The 24,163-nt window shown below is 46.0% G+C and overlaps 1 protein-coding gene across 2 annotated transcripts in view; it reads left to right on the plus strand.

Moving 5' to 3' along the window:
• The window catches only part of traf3 (TNF receptor-associated factor 3), a 184,403-nt gene that overhangs the window by 33,804 nt on the left and 126,436 nt on the right, over positions 1-24,163 (plus strand). For both annotated transcript variants that reach the window (XM_056295590.1, XM_056295589.1), the window contains exons 3-4: positions 5,934-6,111; positions 23,557-23,608. In XM_056295590.1, the coding sequence (XP_056151565.1) occupies positions 5,934-6,111; positions 23,557-23,608 (230 nt within the window). The remainder of the gene's footprint in view (positions 1-5,933; positions 6,112-23,556; positions 23,609-24,163) is intronic.

Genomic DNA, 24,163 nt, shown 5'->3' on the forward strand with positions numbered 1-24,163 from the left:
CCCTGTGTTGTGTTGTGTTGTAGCAGTTTGGTAAAGGTGTGTAATGTGGATCTGAGTCCTGTTGTCGACCTGGCCGTGTGTTGTGTTGTGTTGTAGCGGGTTGGTAAAGGTGTGTAACGTGGATCTGAGTGCTGTTGTCGACCTGGCCCTGTGTTGTGTTGTGTTGTAGCGGGTTGGTGAAGGTTTGTAATGTGGATCTGAGTCCTGTTGTCGACCTGGCCCTGTGTTGTGTTGTGTTGTTATGTTGTAGCGAGTTGGCAAAGGTGTGTAATGTGGATCTGAGTGCTGTTGTCGACCTGGCCCTGTGTTGTGTTGTGTTGTAGCGGTGTGGTAAAGGTGTGTAATGTGGATCTGAGTCCTGTTGTCGACCTGGCCCTGTGTTGTGTTTTGTTGTGTTGTGTTGTAGCGGGTTGGTAAAGGTGTGTAATGCGGATCTGAGTCCTGTTGTCGACCTGGCCCTGTGTTGTGTTGTGTTGTGTTGTGTTGTAGCGGTTTGGTAAAGGTGTGTAATGTGGATCTGAGTCCTGTTGTCGACCTGGCCTTGTGTTGTAGCGGTTTGGTAAAGGTGTGTAACGTGGATCTGAGTGCTGTTGTCGAACTGGCCCTGTGTTGTGTTGTGTTGTGTTGTGTTGTAGCGGTTTGGTAAAGGTGTGTAATGTGGATCTGAGTCCTGTTGTCGACCTGGCCTTGTGTTGTAGCGGTTTGGTAAAGGTGTGTAATGTGGATCTGAGTCCTGTTGTCGACCTGGCCCTGTGTTGTGTTTTGTTGTGTTGTGTTGAAGCGGGTAGGTAAAGGTGTGTAATGCGGATCTGAGTCCTGTTGTCGACCTGGCCCTGTGTTGTAGCGGGTTGGTGAAGGTTTGTAATGTGGATCTGAGTGCTGTTGTCAACCTGGCCCTGTGTTGTGTTGTTTTGTGTTGTGTTATGTTGTAGCGAGTTGGCAAAGGTGTGTAACGGGGATCTGAGTGCTGTTGTCGACCTGGCCCTGTGTTGTGTTGTAGCGATTTGTTAAAGGTGTGTAACGTGGATCTGAGTGCTGTTGTCGACCTGGCCTTGTGTAGTAGCGGTTTGGTAAAGGTGTGTAATGTGGATCTGAGTCCTGTTGTCGACCTGGCCCTGTGTTGTGTTGTGTTGTGTTGTAGCGGTTTGGTAAAGGTGTGTAATGTGGATCTGAGTCCTGTTGTCGACCTGGCCTTGTGTAGTAGCGGTTTGGTAAAGGTGTGTAATGTGGATCTGAGTCCTGTTGTCGACCTGGCCCTGTGTTGTGTTGTGTTGTGTTGTAGCGGTTTGGTAAAGGTGTGTAATGTGGATCTGAGTCCTGTTGTCGACCTGGCCCTGTGTTGTGTTGTGTTGTGTTGTAGCGGTTTGGTAAAGGTGTGTAATGTGGATCTGAGTCCTGTTGTCGACCTGGCCCTGTGTTGTAGCGGTTTGGTAAAGGTGTGTAACGTGGATCTGAGTCCTGTTGTCGACCTGGCCTTGTGTAGTAGCGGTTTGGTAAAGGTGTGTAATGTGGATCTGAGTCCTGTTGTTGACCTGGCCCTGTGTTGTGTTGTGTTGTGTTGTAGCGGTTTGGTAAAGGTGTGTAATGCGGATCTGAGTGCTGTTGTCGACCTGGCCCTGTGTTGTGTTGTGTTGTGTTGTGTTGTGTTGTAGCGTGTTGGTAAAGGTGTGTAATGTGGATCTGAGTGCTGTTGTCGACCTGGCCCTGTGTTGTTTTGTGTTGTGTTGTGTTGTGTTGTAGCGGTTTGGTAAAGATGTGTAACGTGGATCTGAGTCCTGTTTGTCGACCTGGCCCTGTGTTGTGTTGTGTTGTGTTGTGTTGTAGCGGGTTGGTAAAGTTGTGTAATGTGGATCTGAGTCCTGTTGTCGACCTGGCCCTGTGTTGTGTTGTAGCGGGTTGGTAAAGGTGTGTAATGCGGATCTGAGTCCTGTTGTCGACCTGGCCCTGTGTTGTGTTGTGGTGTTTTGTGTTGTAGCGGGTTGGTAAAGGTGTGTAACGTGGATCTGAGTCCTGTTGTCGACCTGGCCCTGTGTTGTGTTGTGTTGTGTAGTGTTGTAGCGGTTTGGTAAAGGTGTGTAACGTGGATCTGAGTGCTGTTGTCGACCTGGCCCTGTGTTGTGTTGTGTTGTAGCGGGTTGGTGAAGGTTTGTAATGTGGATCTGAGTCCTGTTGTCGACCTGGCCCTGTGTTGTGTTGTGTTGTTATGTTGTAGCGAGTTGGCAAAGGTGTGTAATGTGGATCTGAGTGCTGTTGTCGACCTGGCCCTGTGTTGTGTTGTGTTGTGTTGTAGCGGTGTGGTAAAGGTGTGTAATGTGGATCTGAGTCCTGTTGTCGACCTGGCCCTGTGTTGTGTTTTGTTGTGTTGTGTTGTAGCGGGTTGGTAAAGGTGTGTAATGCGGATCTGAGTCCTGTTGTCGACCTGGCCCTGTGTTGTGTTGTGTTGTGTTGTGTTGTAGCGGTTTGGTAAAGGTGTGTAATGTGGATCTGAGTCCTGTTGTCGACCTGGCCTTGTGTTGTAGCGGTTTGGTAAAGGTGTGTAACGTGGATCTGAGTGCTGTTGTCGAACTGGCCCTGTGTTGTGTTGTGTTGTGTTGTAGCGGTTTGGTAAAGGTGTGTAATGTGGATCTGAGTCCTGTTGTCGACCTGGCCCTGTGTTGTGTTGTGTTGTGTTGTGTTGTGTTGTGTTGTGTTGTAGCGGTTTGGTAAAGGTGTGTAATGTGGATCTGAGTCCTGTTGTCGACCTGGCCCTGTGTTGTGTTTTGTTGTGTTGTGTTGTAGCGGGTTGGTAAAGGTGTGTAATGCGGATCTGAGTCCTGTTGTCGACCTGGCCCTGTGTTGTGTTGTGGTGTTTTGTGTTGTAGCGGTTTGGTAAAGGTGTGTAACGTGGATCTGAGTCCTGTTTGTCGACCTGGCCCTGTGTTGTGTTGTGTTGTGTTGTAGCGGGTTGGTAAAGTTGTGTAATGTGGATCTGAGTCCTGTTGTCGACCTGGCCCTGTGTTGTGTTGTAGCGGGTTGGTAAAGGTGTGTAATGCGGATCTGAGTCCTGTTGTCGACCTGGCCCTGTGTTGTGGTGTTTTGTGTTGTAGCGGGTTGGTAAAGGTGTGTAACGTGGATCTGAGTCCTGTTGTCGACCTGGCCCTGTGTTGTGTTGTGTTGTGTAGTGTTGTAGCGGTTTGGTAAAGGTGTGTAACGTGGATCTGAGTGCTGTTGTCGACCTGGCCCTGTGTTGTGTTGTGTTGTAGCGGGTTGGTGAAGGTTTGTAATGTGGATCTGAGTCCTGTTGTCGACCTGGCCCTGTGTTGTGTTGTGTTGTTATGTTGTAGCGAGTTGGCAAAGGTGTGTAATGTGGATCTGAGTGCTGTTGTCGACCTGGCCCTGTGTTGTGTTGTGTTGTAGCGGTGTGGTAAAGGTGTGTAATGTGGATCTGAGTCCTGTTGTCGACCTGGCCCTGTGTTGTGTTTTGTTGTGTTGTGTTGTAGCGGGTTGGTAAAGGTGTGTAATGCGGATCTGAGTCCTGTTGTCGACCTGGCCCTGTGTTGTGTTGTGTTGTGTTGTGTTGTGTTGTAGCGGTTTGGTAAAGGTGTGTAATGTGGATCTGAGTCCTGTTGTCGACCTGGCCCTGTCTTGTGTTGTGTTGTAGCGGTTTGGTAAAGGTGTGTAATGTGGATCTGAGTCCTGTTGTCGACCTGGCCTTGTGTTGTAGCGGTTTGGTAAAGGTGTGTAACGTGGATCTGAGTGCTGTTGTCGAACTGGCCCTGTGTTGTGTTATGTTGTGTTGTAGCGGTTTGGTAAAGGTGTGTAATGTGGATCTGAGTCCTGTTGTCGACCTGGCCCTGTGTTGTGTTGTGTTGTGTTGTGTTGTAGCGGTTTGGTAAAGGTGTGTAATGTGGATCTGAGTCCTGTTGTCGACCTGGCCCTGTGTTGTGTTTTGTTGTGTTGTGTTGTAGCGGGTAGGTAAAGGTGTGTAATGTGGATCTGAGTCCTGTTGTCGACCTGGCCCTGTGTTGTGTTGTGTTGTGTTGTGTTGTGTTGAAGCGGGTAGGTAAAGGTGTGTAATGCGGATCTAAGTCCTGTTGTCGACCTGGCCCTGTGTTGTAGCGGGTTGGTGAAGGTTTGTAATGTGGATCTGAGTGCTGTTGTCAACCTGGCCCTGTGTTGTGTTGTTTTGTGTTGTGTTATGTTGTAGCGAGTTGGCAAAGGTGTGTAACGGGGATCTGAGTGCTGTTGTCGACCTGGCCCTGTGTTGTGTTGTGTAGTAGCAGTTTAGTAAAGGTGTGTAATGTGGATATGAGTCCTGTTGTCGACCTGGCCCTGTGTTGTGTTGTGTTGTAGCGGGTTGGTAAAGGTGTGTAATGTGGATCTGAGTCCTGTTGTCGACCTGGCCTTGTGTAGTAGCGGTTTGGTAAAGGTGTGTAATGTGGATCTGAGTCCTGTTGTCGACCTGGCCCTGTGTTGTGTTGTGTTGTGTTGTAGCGGTTTGGTAAAGGTGTGTAATGCGGATCTGAGTGCTGTTGTCGACCTGGCCCTGTGTTGTGTTGTGTTGTGTTGTGTTGTAGCGGGTTGGTAAAGGTGTGTAATGTGGATCTGAGTGCTGTTGTCGACCTGGCCCTGTGTTGTTTTGTGTTGTGTTGTGTTGTGTTGTAGCGGTTTGGTAAAGGTGTGTAACGTGGATCTGAGTCCTGTTTGTCGACCTGGCCCTGTGTTGTGTTGTGTTGTGTTGTGTTGTAGCGGGTTGGTAAAGTTGTGTAATGCGGATCTGAGTCCTGTTGTCGACCAGCCCTGTGTTGTGTTGTGTTGGTAAAGTTGTGTAATGCGGATCTGAGTCCTGTTGTCGACCTGCCCTGTGTTGTGTTGTGTTGTGTTGTGTTGGTAAAGTTGTGTAATGCGGATCTGAGTCCTGTTGTCGACCTGCCCTGTGTTGTGTTGTAGCGGGTTGGTAAAGTTGTGTAACGCGGAACTGAGTCCTGTTGTCGACTTGGCCCTGTGTTGTGTTGTGTTGGTAAAGGTGTGTAATGCGGATCTGAGTCCTGTTGTCGACCTGGCCTTGAGTTGTAGCGGTTTAGTAAAGGTGTGTAATGCGGATCTGAGTGCTGTTGTCGACCTGGCCCTGTGTTGTGTTGTGTTGTAGCGGGTTGTTACAGTTGTGTAATGCGGATCTGAGTCCTGTTGTCGACCTGCCCTGTGTTGTGTTGTGTTGTGTTGTGTTGGTAAAGTTGTTTAATGTGGATCTGAGTCCTGTTGTCGACCTGCCCTGTGTTGTGTTGTGTTGTGTTGGTAAAGTTGTGTAATGCGGATCTGAGTCCTGTTGTCGACCTGCCCTGTGTTGTGTTGTGTTGTGTTGTAGCGGGTTGGTAAAGTTGTGTAACGTGGAACTGAGTCCTGTTGTCGACCTGGCCCTGTGTTGTGTTGTGTTGGTAAAGGTGTGTAATGCGGATCTGAGTCCTGTTGTCGACCTGGCCCTGTGTTGTTTTCTGTTGTGTTGTGTTGTGTTGTAGCGGTTTGGTAAAGGTGTGTAACGTGGATCTGAGTCCTGTTTGTCGACCTGGCCGTGTGTTGTGTTGTGTTTTGTTGTAGCGGGTTGGTAAAGTTGTGTAATGCGGATCTGAGTCCTGTTGTCGACCAGCCCTGTGTTGTGTTGTGTTGTGTTGGTAAAGTTGTGTAATGCGGATCTGAGTCCTGTTGTCGACCTGCCCTGTGTTGTGTTGTGTTGTGTTGGTAAAGTTGTGTAATGCGGATCTGAGTCCTGTTGTCGACCTGCCCTGTGTTGTGTTGTGTTGTGTTGTAGCGGGTTGGTAAAGTTGTATAACGCGGAACTGAGTCCTGTTGTCGACCTGGCCCTGTGTTGTGTTGTGTTGGTAAAGGTGTGTAATGCGGATCTGAGTCCTGTTGTCGACCTGGCCCTGTGTTGTGTTGTGTTGTGTTGTGTTGTGTAGCGGTTTTCCCGGGATCGGACTCCGGCTTCTTCCCGGCTCGCGGAGGGTTCCGGGACCATTTCGTGGCGACGCCCGAGGCGAAGTACTGCTGTGAGGTTTGCTGCCTCGTGCTCTGCCAGCCCAGACAGACCGAGTGTGGACACCGCTTCTGTGAGAGCTGCATCACAGACCTGCTCAGGTACACACACACACACACAGACACACATAGACACACTCACAGACACACATAGACGCACACACAGATACACAAACTCACATAGACACACACACAGATACACGCATGCACGCACTCACACACACACAGATACACACACATAGACACACACAGATACACGCACGCACTGACGCACACACACAGATACACGCACGCACTCACTCTCACACACACACACACATAGACACACACGAACACACATAGACAGACACACTCGCACACACATATACATGCACACACACACAGAGACACACACACACAGATACACACATTCACACACACATAGACACGCACACACACGGACATATAGACACACACACACAATCACACAGATACACACTCACACACATACACACGCACACACACACACAGACACACACATACACACAGATACGCACACACACACGCACACACACATACACACACACACATAGACACACACACACAGATACACGCACGCACACACACACTCACACAGGCACACATACACACACACACTCACACATACACACACACATACAGATGTGGTTGTCCTCTAGGTAACTTACTACTACTACTACCACTACTATTACTACTACTGCTACTACTACCATCACTACTATTACTGCTACTACTACCACCACTACTACCACCACTACTACTACTACTACCACCACTACTACTGCTACCACTACTATTACTACTACTACTACCACCGTCACTGGTACTACCACCACTACATCTACTACTACCACTACTACCACCACTACTACTACTACTGCTACCACTACTGTTACTGCTACTACTACCACTACCACCACTACTACGACTACTACTACTACTACATCTACTACTACTACTACCTCCACTACTATGACTACTACTACCACTACATCTACTACTACCACCACTACTACGACTACTACTACCACTACATCTACTACTACCACCACCACTACTACTACCACTACATCTACTACTACCACTACTATTACTACTACCACCATCACTACTACTACCACCACTACTACTGCTACCACTACATCTACTACTACCACTACTACCACCACTACTACTACTACTGCTACCACTACTGTTACTGCTACTACTACTACCACCACTACTACATCTACTACTACCACTACTACTACTACCACTACATCTACTACTACCACCACTACTACGACTACTACTACCACTACATCTACTACTACCACTACTACCACCACTACTACTACTACTGCTACCACTAGTATTACCACCACTACTACTACTACTACTACTACCACTACTGGTGCTACCATCACTAATACTACCACTACTACTACTACCACCACTACTACGACTACTACTACAACTACTGCTACTACTACCACCACTACTACTGTGTTGTTCGTCCGTCGCAGCGACGAGGACAATCTAGTCATCCTGTAGGGGTGTAGCACCCAATAATGTGATAATTACCTGATAATGTAATAAAATGTTCACTTAACTTGATCGAAAATGTAATAAAACCCAAAAATGTAATAACTTGACCAATCATGTAATAAAATGTCCTGACTGATATTGTAATAATATTTTTTACTGATAATAATGTAATAACATTACATTATTGGGAATTTATTACATTTTCAGGTGGGTCATTTTTTTCAAAACTGATCATGTAATATTTTGACAGATAATGTAATAATTTAGAACACATGCCCCCCCCCCCCCCGGAAATGTAGTGTTCAAGTCTACAAGCCTACTACTGGGTACTTTTTACAGCCCTGGTGATTTATTTCCTGTTAGCCTCTCTTTGCATTGAGAATGGTACTGTCAAATGTCTGTGAGCACACAGCCTAATTGTTTTGGCAAGCGCGGGAAAATTATACAACTGCTGAGCGCCTGTCAAGGCAATACGGCTGATTTAAAAAACAATAATTGTGGAATAGGCTATTGCAATTCGTTCAATTATGCCATCTACTGGTGCAGAATTACAATAGCCTATGCCACTTTTTTTTTTAAGATATGATATGGTAGAGACAGGAATATGTTTAATTCTATAGATATGCTATGTTGAGTAAGAAGCCAGACTTAGCCCACAGAACAGAATGTTGAACTCAACATGGCAAGACAGGGCAAGTCAAGCTAATCAAAACAGCCATTTAGGCTACAGTAACTTCTCCTCAACTAATCTCCTCAACAACGATCGTAAATGTAACCTGTACAGTGTAATGTGGCTTTAAACAGTCATTTTTATACCTTTAACAGTGAATGACTTTAAAGTCATTTTTATACCTTTATCAGAGAATGACTTTAAACAGTATCCATATTCATCGCTCTCGCCTTGTCCCTTCTCTACTTGAGCCTTCCATACTCTATAATAGAATAGAAAACTCACCCATCAGATCTATTTCCAGTATATATATCTTTCACTTGATATCTACCAAATTTGAGATTTTTAAGCAGAAGCCACGCTTTCATCCATTCTGAGTGTTTAGAGAAAAACTGTTTGAGTCGAATTGCCAAGCCGCTATTTCGACCAGATGCTTTGTATAGTTTCATCATACTGATGGTAGGTTCATTTTCCTGGTCCAATTTCAGACTGGTAGCCAATGCATCTCGCGCAAACATCCAAGGTAGGAAAGATCTGGATAGATGTCGGAAAAGACGAGAAACCCTATTGATTGTTCCTAACATGCTCATGTCCTTCTCAAAGGTGAGCTTGATAATTAATTCCAGAATTTCCTCAGGTAGGGTGACCGGGATGCTATGTCTGAATTGGACACATTGACGGGAGATTCAGGGGCACTAACCAAAGGAATGTCAAGAGTAGAACCACCATTAACTTCTAATTCACATACTGGCCTTGGTGCAGTGCGTCTACTTGCTGGGATCCTTTGCAATTCCGTCTCCTGAAAACTCTCTATGTAGGAACTGACAGGACCACTAAGGCTGAATTAGTGATCCCCATGCCCTTCTGCAATATGGCCAAGAACTAATATGGGTAAGTCCTCACGCTATCCTTCAGTAGGTGAACCAATTGACATAGCGTCCTCATGGTATCCTTCAGTGGGTGAAAAAAATTGAGGTAGTGTCCATGCCAAGAGTTGAAACAATCGGAAACTGAATGTTAAATATTTGAGCAGCTCGATGGACAGTAATGTGATCTCCAAAGGCCCCAACCTCACCCATATGGCTTATGTAGTCATTCCAATTACCACCATCTACAAAGCAAGATAATGATGCACCATCAACAGCAAAAGGATTTGCAACCAAATCAGATACAATCTCCTCTCTTAGAGTTGCAGGTGACCAAAAGATTCCCAGGTCTGCTAACTGGTCAGCCATAGCTGCAAACTGGCAGTTCCCATCGGGGAAAGGATCAAGCTTCGCTGTCATTTCAGAAGAAATTAATAATTGGACATGCTCTGTGTGGGTATTGGCAAAGAGAAAGGTTTTTCTTGTAGGTATGTTCAACTGATGAAATGTTTTCCTCCTGCTTTTTTCCTAACCACGTGTGATACTGGTGATGTCAGCCACTGAAAACCATCTCTACTTGGAGCCATTTTGTGTTTGATATTGTACCTTGTACTTGGACAACCTCAAATTTATTTTGACAATGGTGCATACTTCTTGGTGACACGATGCTTAGTGTCCTTTACTTTTACCAAAATCTCTTCACCGACACGGTATATTGACACTGTTGTGGATCCTGAGGCTTTGAGGATTAGTCTATTCATGCATTTCCTGTTTGCTTGACGTGCTCTTTGCCTAATCATTGATCTTCTCCTGTCAAATGATTGTCGTTGTCTCTTGGGAGGTAAAGTGCTACTGAAATCCCCTGGATGGATCTCTCTTTCCACCTCTGTAAGATCACAGTCCAGAGGTTGCATGACATTGTTATTCTTTCTGCCATAGTAGACCTCAAAAGGTGAAGCCCAGTGCAGTGTCTTCTTTGGGTCCTCATTTAGTACCTTGGCATAAGCGGGCAAATGACTTCCCAGTTTACTCCTTCTCACTGTAGGTTTAGCAGGTCATACAATTTTTACACAACGATCGATGCATGTGCTCTACTTTTCCCTGACTCTGTGGATGATAAGGGGCACTTTGAATGATCTTCACTTTGAAGGACTGTATAAGTTCCCTCACAGCACCATGGAACTCTTTACCTTGGTCATGTTGTATTATTTTAGGAGGGCCATGTTCACTGTAGATCAAAGACAAGTGTTTGGCTATTCCACTGCTACATTTCCGTTTCAGTGGCTTAAGCCAGATATATCTACTGAAGACATCTTGCACTGTTAGGATATATCTATATTCAATTCAATTCAATTCAATTTATTGTCATTAAAAAAACAGTGTGCAGGCACATATTAAAAATGAAATGAGGGCTGTGGCTTCACCAAACAGTGCAAGACAGACACAGACAAACACAGCAAACACAATATAAGATATACACACATGAAGACCAAAAGCTAAAAATAAGTTAAAAGAGAGCTGGAGTACAAGATATTTAAAAATATCTACAGACATTCAGTGGGTAGCCAGGTTCAGGTGGGCAACAGCTTGTGGAAAGAAGCTGTTTTTGAGCCTGGTAGTGCGGGCTCTGAGGCTCCTGTAGCGCCTCCCAGAGTGCAGGGGGGAGAACAGTCCATGGTTGGGGTGGGTGGGATCTCTGCTGATGCTCAGACCCCTTCGAAGGCAGAGTTTGTGATAAATGTCTTTTATGGCTGGGAGCTGGGTACCGGTGATATGCTGGGCCGCCTTGATGATCCGCTGCAGAGCTTTCTGGTCTACTGAGGTGCAGTTGCCATACCACACTGAGATGCAGATGGTCAGGATGCTCTCTATGGTGCAGTGGTAGTAGTTGGTGAGAGTTTTGGGGGGTAGACGGGCGCTCCTCAGCCTCCTCAGGAAATGCAGGCGTTGTTGGGCCTTTTTCACAAGGGCCTGGGTGTATAATGTCCACGAAAGGTCCTCGCTGATGTGGACTCCAAGGAATTTAAAGCTGGAAACACGCTCCACTTCCACCCCATTGATGTGTATGGGGGAGTGGCTGCAGCTTCTAGACCTCCTGAAGTCCACAATCAGCTCCTTTGTCTTCTGCGCATTAAGGACAAGATTGTTGGTAGTACACCATGATGTGAGGTGCTCAATCTCGTCTCTGTAGGCCGTCTCGTCATTGTTGGTGATACGGCCAATGTCTGTGGTGTCATCTGCAAACTTAACTATAACATTTGAAGGGTGAGTTGGCAGGCAGTCGTGGGTAAAGAGGGAGAAAAGGAGGGGGCTCAGAACACAGCCTTGAGGGGCACCTGTGCTGAGGGTCAGGGTGGAGGAGGAGTGGTCACCTAACCTAACAGACTGAGGTCTGTTGGTCAGGAAGTCCCGGATCCAGTTACAGAGGGAGGGGCTGAGGCCAAGGGAGAGGAGTTTGGTGGTTAGTTTGGTGGGGATGATAGTGTTGAAGGCAGAGCTGTAATCTGTAAACAGCATCTGGATGTATGTGTTGTTAAGTTCAAGATGGGTCAGAGCAAAGTGCAGGGCAGCAGCAATGGCATCCTCAGTAGACCTTTTGGGACGGTAGGCGAACTGATGTGGGTCGAATGTGGGGGGATAATGTTTTTGATGTGAGCCAGAACCAGTCTCTCAAATCACTTCATGGCAATGGGGGTGAGTGCTATGGGTCGGTAATCATTCAGACATGTGGATGTTGGTTTCTTGGGGACAGGAATGATAGAGGTGGTCTTAAAGCATGCCGGGACTTTAGATTGGGACAGTGAGAGGTTAAATAAAGTTGTGAAGACCTCAGCCAGCTGGTCGGCACATTCCTGGAGGACCCAACCCGGTATGCCGTCTGGTCCGGCAGCCTTCCGTGTGTTCACTCTGCGCAGTGATTCTCTGACCTCTGCAACTGATAGAGTGAGCACCTGGTTTTCTGGGTGGCTGGTGGATTTTTGTGGCTGGGTCAGTATTGTCCTTGTCGAAGCGGGCATAGAAATGATTTAGCTTGTCTGGCAGTCAGGCATCATGGACAGTGGGACCGCGATTAGAGCTTTTGTAGTCTGTGATACACTGAATGCCTTGCCACATTCGCCAGGGATCAGAGTTATTGTGAAAGTGGTCCTCTATTCGTAGGGAATATTTATGTTTGGCTGTTCTGATGCCCTTTTGAGGTTGGATCTGGCTGCGCTGTAGGCCTCACAGTTACCTGACTTGAACGCTGCATCCTGGACTTTCAGCAGCTGCCGGACCTCACTGGTCATCCAGGGTTTCTGGTTTGGAAAGGTGCGGACTGATTTTTTTGTTGTGACACTCAGTGCAAAAAGTTAATGTAGGCTAGTATGGCAGATGTCTGTTCATTAATGTCTGTATGGGAGCCATGGGCAGCTGAATGTGCAAAAATACTCCAGTCTGTGTTTTCAAAACAGTCCTGGAGTTCAGAGACTACTCCTTCTGGCTGGACAGTGATTGTCTTTACTGCTGGCTTGATCCGTTTTATTAGGGGTTTGTAGGCTGGGACCAGGAACAGGCAGAGGTGGTCAGAATGCCCTAGATGAGGGCAGGAACTGGCTTTGTATGAGCCCTTGATGTTTGTATAGAGATGGTCCAGAGTGTTTTGTCCCCTAGTTGGGCAGGAGACATGCTGATGGAATTTCGGCAATACAGCCCTGAGGTTAGCCTGATTAAAGTCACCCCCTATGATAAAGGCATTGTCCGGGTGTTGGTCTGTTGTCTGCTGATGGCACATTGTAGCTGCTTAAGTGCTTCCTTAGCATTAGCATGTGGGGGGATGTATACAGCGGCGATGGTAATGGCCGTTAGCTCCCTGGGCAGGTAAAAAGGCCTGCACTGAATCATAAGGAGCTCGAGATCAGCAGAGCAATGCCTTTCAATGATCTTTATATTGTTGCACCAAGAATTATTGACATAAATACTCAAACCCTCTCCGTGGATCTTGCCGGAGTCTGCTGTCCTGTCGGCACAGAAGGCTGTGCGGCCCGCTAGCTCGACTGCCAAGTCGGCTATGTTGTTGTTGAGCCAAGTCTCCGTAAACATCAGCAGACAGCAGTTCTGCAGCCTTTTCTGAGAGGACAGCCTTAGTCTATATGTGGCTTTGCCATACCATACTTACCATTTATTCATATCCACAAGATCAATCTGGTGTCTCATCTGTATGCTCTTAGCCCTGATTGGCTTCAGGATGGGCTTGTTCACAAATCTGGCCTGAAGGTGTTGGTATTGTCTGAATGTATCTAGAGCAGTGGTTCTCAACCTTTTTGGGGTCCTGGACCCCCTGCGTATTTTTGATCTACCCTGAGGACCCCTCCACCTGATCTTGGGGGAGGGGGGTTGCAATTTCGTAGAAACAGTAGAAACTGCATTTTAAATTGCATTATAGCATTTATTCACTCTTTGGGGCAAAAATAAGAGCTTTCAGTTGTAACTTAGATATAGTTAACAAAACAGAATTCTTATGCAGTACCTTTCAGATATATGTAACAAAACAGAATATGTATTCAGTAACTTTCAGATATATGTAGCAAAACAGAATTCTTATGCAGTAACTTTCAGATATATGTAACAACAGAATTTTTATGCAGTAACTTTTAACAACGCAAACGGGAGCGAGATCTCTCATTAAAATACAATAAATTACACTTGTGAAACAGATGTAATTAGAGAAAAAAGTCCTGTTACCCTTTATAGTTTAGGTAGATAAAGGTCTCAGTCACATTTGAGTAAAATAATCCTATTTCTATAGATGTCATAGGATCTTTTTTTTTATAAAGATATTTTATTTTCACGGACCCCTTGCAATTACACCACGGACCACTAGGGGTCCGCGGACCCCCGGTTGAGAAACACTGATCTAGAGCACCCCGAATCCTGTCCTCACTAATGCCTGTTTAGTGTTCCCTAAGCCACACCGTGAATTTTCTTGGCCCAGAGCCTTTTGATTCCTCTAAGCCTCTTATCACCAGTGTTGGGATAGTCTTTTTGAACGACAATCTTCTCATTAAAAAGGACAGTCTGCCTATCATCATCCAAGGAAAACTAGTCTCTGTTCCTCCAAAACCTGATAATAATAATAATAATAATAATAATAATAATAAATTTTATTTGTAAATGCACTTTACATTTCATAGAAACCTCAAAGTGCTATGAAACAATGGATAAAATACATCTGCAATAATCAGTACACAGTGCTGGTGAAACAGCAATCACAGGGACGGCGAAAGTGCAGTCATCCACAATCCGTAATCATAGTCCGTGAAACAGAGTCCATGGTCAAAACCATTTAAAAAAGGCATGGGAAAAGAGGTGGCCTGGCTAGGAAAAAACTTTGGTGAACAGATGGGTTTTGAGGTGTTGTTTGAAAGTTTCCACAGACTGTGGTGCCCTGAGATGGTCTGGGAGGGCATTCCACAGCCTGGGGGCAGCTGAGGAGAAAGCCCGCTTTCCCATGGTTATCAGCTTCCACTTTGCTTCTTGGAGGAAGTTGGCATCAGAGGAGCAAAGGGTACGCGTGCAGGTCTTTGGTGCAAGGAGCTCCTTGAGGTAGGAGGGGGCATTTCCATATATGCATTGGTGGGTGAAGAGGGAGATCTTGTACTCAACTCTGAAAGACATGGGGAGCCAGTGAAGTGATTTTAGGGTGGGACTGATGTGATCATACTTGCGCACCCTCATCAGGATCCTAGCAGCGCCGTTCTGGATGTACTGGAGCCTCTGAAGACAGAAGCTGGGGATCCCGATGAGGAGTGCATTGCAGTAGTCCAGCCTGGAGGAGACAAAGGCATGGACGAGCTTTTCTGCATCTGCCTGGGAGAGCATGGGACGGAGTTTGGAGATGTTCCTGAGATGATAGAAGGACTTTTGGCAGAGGTGTTTGATGTGCGTCTCAAAGGTGAGGTGGGGTCCATTTTAACCCCCAGGTTTGTGACTGATGTGGAGAGGGGGGTGTTTTGGCCGGAGAAAGTAATGCTGGTGATGGATGATGACTGGATCTGATGAGGTGTACCAATTTGGATAGCTTCTGTCTTAGAGCTGTTTAACTGTAGAAAGTTCAGCTTCATCCATGCCTCTATCTCCTCCAGGCACGACTTCAGTGTGGCCAGTGGCAGAGGTGTGGAGGTAGTGGGTTTGGTTTTGAGATATAATTTTGTATCATCAGCATAGCAATGGAAAGCTATTCCATGCTTACTGATGATGTGGCCTAGGGGGATCATGTACAGGTTGGAGATGGGTCGATAGTTTGCAAGGATTTTGGGGTCAAGAGAGGGTTTTTTGAGTAGGGGTCTAATAACAGCAGTTTTTAGGGAGGTTGGGACATAGCTGGATTGGAGGGAGTGGTTGATGACCTTGGTGATGAGGGGATTGAGGGCAAAAAGGTTAGATTTTAGCAAAACTGTTGGGAAGGGATCAAGGGCACTGGTGGTGGGTTTCATGTTCTTTACAATGCTCCCGACCTCTTGCTGTGTGGCATTTGAAAAACAGCACAGAGGCTGGACACATCCAGGCTGTGGGTCTTCGGACAGGGCCAGTGAGGCGGGAAAGCTAGAGAGGTGAGAGCGAATGTTATTCACTTTCCCCTTGAAAAAGGTGATGTGCTCGTTGCACCCCCCCTAGTAGCTTCTAGGTGTGAGTGGGATTGAGGTTTGAGTAGATGGTTTACAATAGAGAAGAGCTGCTTGGAGTTTCCAGGATTGCTATTGATAATGTTTGAGTAGAACTGTGAACGTGCAGTGCTGAGGGATTTGGCATACTCTTTTTGGTGCTGTCTGTATGCTTGCTTATGAACGGTCAGTCCAGAGGTCAGGAAACGCCGCTCAAGGACACGTCCGGATTTCTTCATCCTCCTCAGCTCATTTGTGTACCAGGGCGCTGAGCGCTGGAAGGAGACCACCCGGGACTTGAGAGGGGCGTGCTGGTTTAAAAGATCAGTCAGGGACTCGTTGTAGTAATCGGCAAAGTCTGTGGCTGAGTGGAAATATACAGGACGAGATGAGATGTGTTGAAGATCAAGGGAAAGGGCAGCCAGGTTTATGTTTTTTAGGCTTCTGAAATGAATTTTCTGTTTGGGTCTGGAGAGGGGGGTCAGTAATGGCAGCTCCATGGAAATCATGTTGTGGTCGGATACACCTAGACTATACACCTGTAAGCTATTTATGGGTGTTTGAGATGACCAAATCGAGTGTATGACCTTTGTTATGTGTTGGCTCATTGACATGTTGTGTGACGTGGAGGTGGTCTTCCTATTGTTTCTCCCTGTTAAAGGGGTTTTTTAGGGAGTTGTTCCTTATCCGATGAGAGGGTCTAAGGACAGGATGTTGTGTTGCTGTTAAGCCCACTGAGTCAAATTTGTAATTTGTGATATTGGGCTATACAAATAAAATTGATTTGATTTGATCTCATCTCATGCATGGATGTGGCTTGCCCGAACCTGAGGAAGGCATGCATCTCGTGTGGGCATGGTCACACAAGTGCGAAATTAACTCAGTCAGGCAGACAGATATTCCTGGCTTTATACGTAGTTAGATGAGGAACAAACAGAACGACAATTGTCATAAGTGCTATGTAATTTTGATGCTGAAAGTGTCATAACATATCAGTATGACAGGATATGTCAACTGACCACTATGTCACTTGAAATGAATGAAGTGTTGCTGAAAGTTGTTTTCTTGGATTGTAGTTATTTTCATGAGGTACTGTTTTGTTGGAAATCCGTGGTATAGATAATAAAGAGGAAGGTTTAGAGAACAGTTACCTGGGGTCTCCAGTGCTACTCAGAAGCTTATCTGACCTGGGATTCTGGATCCTTACATATGGTGGTCTCCCAAGCAGGTTGTCACCCACTCAATAAGACCAGGATGTAGTTGCATGTCTTAGAATTTCTGCCCATGTGCATATGTCTGCACTTTAACCTAATCATTTCAAATCCAGTGTATATAACATTCTTAATTTCTTAAAACACAAAATGTAGAACTCTGGACTGAAAATGAACATAGTATTACATTATCAGTTTTGAAGAAGAAAAAAGAAAGACCTACCTGATAATGTAATAAATTCCCAATAATGTAATAAAGTATTACATTATCGGTAAAAATGTTAATACAATATCAGTCAGGACATCTTACATTACATTACAGTCATTTAGCCGACGCTTTTATCCAAAGCGATTTACAATAAGTGCATTTAACGTAGGAGATCAGGAGAACTACTAGTCATCAGAGGTCATAAGTGCATCTAAACAAGCATCTAAGAGCAAAACCAGTGCTACAGTAAAAGTGCAAGAATGAGATTTTTTTTTTAAATGAGTGAATTAGGGCTGAGACTTTAACGTGTTAATTCGATAATTAATTATAGGAAAAATAACGTCATTAAAAAAAATTAACGCATTTTATCGCATTTTATTTTTACACTCCAGTCAACACGGAACGCTTCTCAGTGCACTCGTTTCTGGCATACGGATTATACCGATGCACCGAGTGACGTCGGTCAATCGGAAGGCGGAGTAGGTTAGGCTAACAAGTTAGTATGCTAACAACAGATGTGATGGACGACAAGGATGACACCGCGTTGCTTAGCTCTGTGGATGGGAAATTTACGTTTAAAAACCGGTCGGATGGAAGCCTGGATAAGAGCACTGTGTGTGCACACTGCAACAAAGAGTTTGCATTCCACTGCAGTTATTCAAGCCTCCGGTACCACCTAAATGCCAAACACGTTGCAGCTAGTACGAACACCGGAGCTAACGCTAACGCTAGTGCTCCTAGTACAACCAAGCAGAGTCGCCAACCGACTCTCCACCAGATGACGGGTTTCAAAGCCAAGATGAGTAAATCCACGTTTTATAAATTAACAAACTCACTGGCGAAATGGATTGCTGTGGACTGTAGACCACTTTCAGTGGTAGAAGATCAGGGGTTACAAAAAGTACTGTGTTTACAAAACAAACTTGTTTTGAACAAAATAAACAGGATTTTGTTGTTTAAACTTATGTATGTGTCTATTCATTGATTTAGTCATCTACCAAGACCTGTTTGAATTGAAAAATGTTGCTTCTGGTGTCAAATATCGATATGCGATTAAAATGCGATTAATTACGATTAATTAATTACAAAGCCCATAATTAATTCGATTAATTTTTTTAATCAAGTCCCACCACTAGAGTGAATACAATAAACGCTAAGAACAAGTAACAGGGTAGTAGTTCTTGAAGAGGTGAGTTTTCAACCTGCACCGAAAGATGGGCAGCGATTCTGCTGTCCTGACATCAGTGGGGAGTTCATTCCACCACTGTGGGGCCAGGACAGAAAAGAGCCGTGACCAGGTCGATCGGCAGCAAGGGCCTCTGAGCGATGGGGCAACCAGGTGTCCTTAGGCAGCAGAGCGAAGTGGTCGGGCGGGGGTGTAGGGCTTGACCATGGCCTGGAGATAGGAAGGAGCTGTTCCTTTCACTGCCCTGTAGGCTAGCACCAGAGTCTTAAACTGGATGCGAGCAGCTACTGGGAGCCAGTGTAGGGACATGAGAAGGGGAGTTGTGTGGGAGAACTTAGGGTGGTTGAACACCAAACGAGCTGCAGCTTTCTGAACAATCTCCAGAGGTCTGATGGCTGACACCAGGGCGCCAGCAAGGAGGGAATTGCCATAGTCCAGCCGGGAGATGACCAGAGCCTGGATGAGAACCTGTGCCATCTCGTCGGTGAGGAATGAGTGAATCCTCCTGATGTTGTAGAGGAGAAATCTGCAGGAGTGAGCAACCGTTGCAACGTTGTCAGCAAACAACAGTTGGTCGTCCAGGATCACACCCAGATTCCTCGCAGTCCGAGTTGGCGTCACCACGGTGTTGTCAATGGTGATGACCAGGTCTCGGTGCGGGCAACCTTTCCCTGGGAGGAACATCAGCTCTGTCTTGTCCAGATTGAGCTTCAGGTGGTGTGTCGCCATCCACTCCAAGATGTCAGTCAAGCACGCAGCAATGCGTGTCTCTACCTGTGTGTCAGAGGGAGGAAAGGACAAGATCAGCTGGGTGTCATCAGCATAACAATGGTAAGAGAAGTCTTGCGAACGAATAACAGAACCCAGGGATGTCGTGTACAGGGAGAAAAGGAGAGGACCCAGAACCGAACCCTGTGGAACGCCTGTAGTCAGTCTGCAAGGCTCCGACACAAATCCCCTCCATGTCACCTGGTAGGAGCGACCCATCAGGTAGGTTGCAAACATTGAGAGTGCAGAGCCTGTGACACCCAGCCCCTCGAGCGTAGAGAGGAGGATCTGGTGGTTCACTGTGTCGAACACAGCTGACAGGTCCAGGAGTATCAGGACAGAGGAGAGAGAGTTTGCTCTCGCAGAGTACAGTGATTCTGTCACTGCAAGGAGGGCCATCTCTGTCGAGTGACCGACCCTGAACCCTAGCTGGTTGGGGTCCAGGAGGTTGTTCTGGTGGAGGTACAAAAAAAGTTGGTTAAAGACCGCACGTTCGAAAGTTTTGGATAGAAAGGGTAGAAGGGGAACTGGTCTGTAGTTTTTGACGTCAGAGGGGATAAGTGATGGTTTCTTGAGAAGGGGGGTGACTCCAGCAGTCTTGAAGGCAGATAGAAAACATCCTGCCTGGAGGGAGGTGTTGATGAGGTGGGTTAGATAGGGAAGGAGTTCAGGTGCTATAGACTGAAGAAGAGGGGAGGGGACCGGGTCAAGGGAGCATGTGGTGGGGCGACTGGATGTGATGAGGTTTAGAACCTCATCGGGGGAGGGGGGGCGAGGTGGGATAGGGTGGGACGTGGAGAGGTGAGGGAGGGTGCAGAGGGTGGGATAATGCAAGCAGCACTAACCGGGTGGTGAGAAAAGGAGGATCTGATGTCATTTACCTTCTTGTCAAAGAAGTTAGCGAAGTCATCAGGGAGAAGGGAGGAAGTAGGAGGAGGAGGTGGGGGTTGAAGAAGTGTAGAGAAGGTTTCAAAGAGTTTCTTAGGATTAGAGGCAGAGGATAGGATTTTAGAGCGATAGAAGGTAGCCTTAGCAGCAGAAAGGGAGGAGGAGAAAGTGGAAAGAAGAGATTGGAAGTTGAGAAGGTCCTCTGGGAGTTTGCCTTTTCTCCATTTACACTCTGCCACTCTCAGGCTCCATCTGTCAGTACGTACTGGGTTGGTCAGCCAAGGGGCAGGTGGAGTTGGACGTGTAGGCCTGGAGGTGAGGGGACAGAGATTGTCCAGAGAAGAGGAGAGGGTAGAGAGAAGAAGATCAGTAGCAGTGTCAGGAGGTAGGAGAGAGAAAGATTCAGGTGTAGGGAGGATAGAGGTAACAGAGGAAGAAAGATCAGTGGCGGAGAGAGAGCGGAGGTGTCTACGGGTGGAAACCATGTGGGTAGGGGAAGTGGCTGAGGGGGGTGAAGAGAGGGAGAGAGAGTAGGACATGAAATAGTGGTCAGAGAGCTGGAGGGGAGTAACAGAGAGATTGGAAGCTTTTTATTCTTGGTTTATATCCTACCACCCCACATTTACATAGCAATGAGTTCAGATTTATAGATATGTGTATATTACAAGCAAAACGTGTAATTGCTCTTAATTGGAAAAGTGTTGATGGACCAAGAATTGGTATGTGGGTTAAAGAAATGGCTTCAAACATGTCAATGGAAAAGATAATGTATATTGTTAGACGTAAACAAAGTGTTTTTGATAAAATCTGGGGATTGTTTCTGTACTTCTTAAGACGTAATACTAATGTTGGTAACTTGCTTCATCAAGAACAAGCTCTGGGGGAGTAGAACAACTCTATCTGACTGTTTATATGCGTAAAAGCAACTGGAAAAAAAACCCACACCCTCTAATCAGTCTGTGAAAGAAATTATTGTTATTATTATTTTATTTTATTATTTTTATTAATTTAATTTTTATCTTTATTATCTTCTTTAACCCTGCTTTGGATTGTATTACTTGTTATAGGGACGGGGTTATGGGGGGGGGTAGGGTGAAAATGTTTGCTGTACTGTGCTATTACTTGTTTTGATGTAATTTGCAAACAAAATTCAATAAATATATTGCTTAAAAAAAACAGAGAGATTGGAAATAGGACAGTGTCTAGTAAAGATAAGGTCCAGCTGGTTGCCGGCCTTGTGGGTAGGAGGAGAGGGTGAGAGGTGACGGTCAAAGGAGGAGAGGAAAGAGAGAAGAGGATCTAACTTGTCAGTGTGGATGTTGAAGTCACCGAGAAGGATAAGCGCAGAGTCATCAACAGGGCAGTGTGAGACAAGTGTGTCAAGCTCCTCCAGAAACTCACCAAGGGGACCTGGTGGGCGGTACACAACCACAATGGTGAGTTTGACTGGATAAGAGACAGTAACAGCATGAAATTCAAAAGCGGGCGGAGAAAATTGTGGAATGGAAACAAGAGAGTATTTCCATTTCAGGGAGATTAGCAGGCCAGTACCACCACCTCGCCTCCCAGCTCTGGGAATGTGAGAAAAAGAGTACACATCAGACAGAGCTGCGGGTGTGGTAGTGTTTTCTGGCATGATCCAGGTCTCAGTTAGAGCAAGAAAGTTGAGGGAGAGCAAGGATGCTCAGCCTGAGATAAACTCAGCTTTCAGCACCGCAGACTGGCAATTCCAGAGCCCTCCCGTCACCACCTGCTCACCGTGAGTGGAGAGAGTGGGATAGATGAGATTGGTAGGGTCACAGCGCCTAGGAATGACCCGTCTATGCCAGCCCCGGGAAGAGGAAAGGACAGGAATGCGAAGGAAACACATAGTCTATACTAGGTACACAAAATACAGATGACTGACCGGATCTAAAAAGAGCAGTCCGTGCTTGACGAAGTCTTGGCTTGAAAAACTTGCGCTTGCCTTTGTTCACTCTAGCCTTCGTTCAACCTAGGCTTGTTTGCCTGACGCTTGGAAGCAGCAGCAGTAATTTAAAGAACACTGATTGCTAATTGTCTGCCATGAGTGCAGGCCACACCCTGGCCACTTAACACCCAATTGGCCAAAGAGGTACACTGAAAATAGGCTTATTGCCCAGAAACTGGACACTTATGTAAAACTATATCAAACAGCAAGTTACCAAGGAATATATTTATAAGCTAAGGATAACTAAGTCAAAACAGCTGGGCAACAAGAAATATTTAAGGGCACACTAGGTGAAAAAAAACAGCTACAGCTACATTAAGTAAATAAGACAAATAAGTAAATAGAATAAGACAGCTACAGCTAGAATAAGATCCCACTAGGAACCAGCAGCAGATATAGACAAAGGGACTAATACTCAAGCAGCTGGAATAAGACTAATAGCAACTTGTTAAGCAAGAAAGATGATACTTACTCTATACTAGATGAACCAGCAATTCAGAATCACTCCAGAAGTTAATATGCACACTGGATTGAAACTGAATGAGGGCAGACTTATAAATCCCTGTGATGTTCTGACCACACCCTCGTCACTTAACACCCAATTGGCCAAAGAGGTACACACCCTGGCCTATTACATTATTGGTCAAGTTATTACATTATTGGATTTTATTACATTTTCGATCAAGTTAAGTGAAAAATGTATTACATTATCAGGCGTTATTACATTATCAGGAAATTATTACATTATTGGGTGCTACAAGGGGCCGAATTTTGTGGGTGCGAAGATGGCTGGTTAGTCCAGTCTGCGCCCTGAATGTTCTTTGGCAGTGTGGGCATGGGATAGTGGGAGTAGCTGGAGGGTTACTGGCACGGTCTTTCCTGGCCTACCTGCAGCTCTCTGCTGCAGCAATCATGGTAGACTCATATGTGTTTGCACCATTTCGGACAGCTGCATGCCCGCCACTCTCCTCTGTTCAAAGCTTTCTGTTTCCATGTATCGTAGTTGATGGTGAAGGCCTTTAACGAAACCTTGAAGGTGTCTTCGAAACGCTTGTTTTGACCACCATGGGAGCGTTTGCCTTGCTTGAGTTCACCATATAACAGTTTCTTTGGGAGCCGGTGGTCTGGCATGCAAACTACGTGGCCCACCCGATGAAGCTACTACCACTACTACTACCACCACTACTACGACTACTACTACCACCACTACTCCTACTACTACTACCACCACTACTACGGCTACTACTACCACTACAACCGACACCACTACTATTACCACTACTAGTAATGCTACCAGTACTAGTACTACCACCACTACTGCCGCTACTACCACCACTACTACTATGACCACTACCACTGCTACTATTACTACTACTACCACTTCTACTACTATCAACCCACTGAGCACAGCAATAGAAGAGGAATTAATGCAATACTCTAGTTGTGTGTTGGGCTTTGCATTGCTGGAGCTTTGGTTGCCCAGGACTGAAAACCCAGTCAAGCCACTCTGCTGTCCTTAGCCCTACCTTCTTCACCTTTTCTCTTTTTTCACTCTGTGTTCCTGCCTCCCCTACTCCTGTCTTCCTTTCTTTTAGTAAGCAGAATCCGGTGTGTCCAGCAGATATGGAGCCACTATTTAAGGACAAGGTGAGCAAACTACTCCAGACAGTCTGTCAGCCCTGGTTTTCCTCCCTCTAATCCTGACACCAAGAACCAGTGGCTTGGGTCAGGTGAGAGTTAGAAAAGGTTAATGGGGTTAAAGTGGTTTAAAGGGGTTAGAGTACGTTTTACCCACATCAGGATCAGATTTGAGCTTTTTGCCAGGAGCCAGTTAAAATAGATAAACTGGCCTTGATTTTTTATTTTTATGGTTTTATTTTGATATACTCTATTGATCCCCATAGGGAAATTATGCTCTGCATTTAACCCATCCTAGCTGTGTAGCTAGGAGCAGCGGGCAGCCGCCATGCAGCACCAGGGACCAACTCCAGTTCTTCTTGCAATGCCTCGGTCAGAGGCACAGACAGGAGTACTGACCCTAACATGAATGTCTTTTTGATGGTGGGGGAGACTGGAGCACCTGGAGAAAAACCACTGCAGACATGAGGAGAGCATGCACACACCACAAAGAAGAAAACCTGGGATGACCCCGAAGGTTGGACAACCCTAGGGTTCAAACCCAGGACCTTCTTGCTGTGAGGC

This window comes from Lampris incognitus, chromosome 16, assembly GCF_029633865.1.
Source record: "Lampris incognitus isolate fLamInc1 chromosome 16, fLamInc1.hap2, whole genome shotgun sequence".
In the NCBI taxonomy this organism is placed as follows: Eukaryota; Metazoa; Chordata; class Actinopteri; order Lampriformes; family Lampridae; genus Lampris; species Lampris incognitus.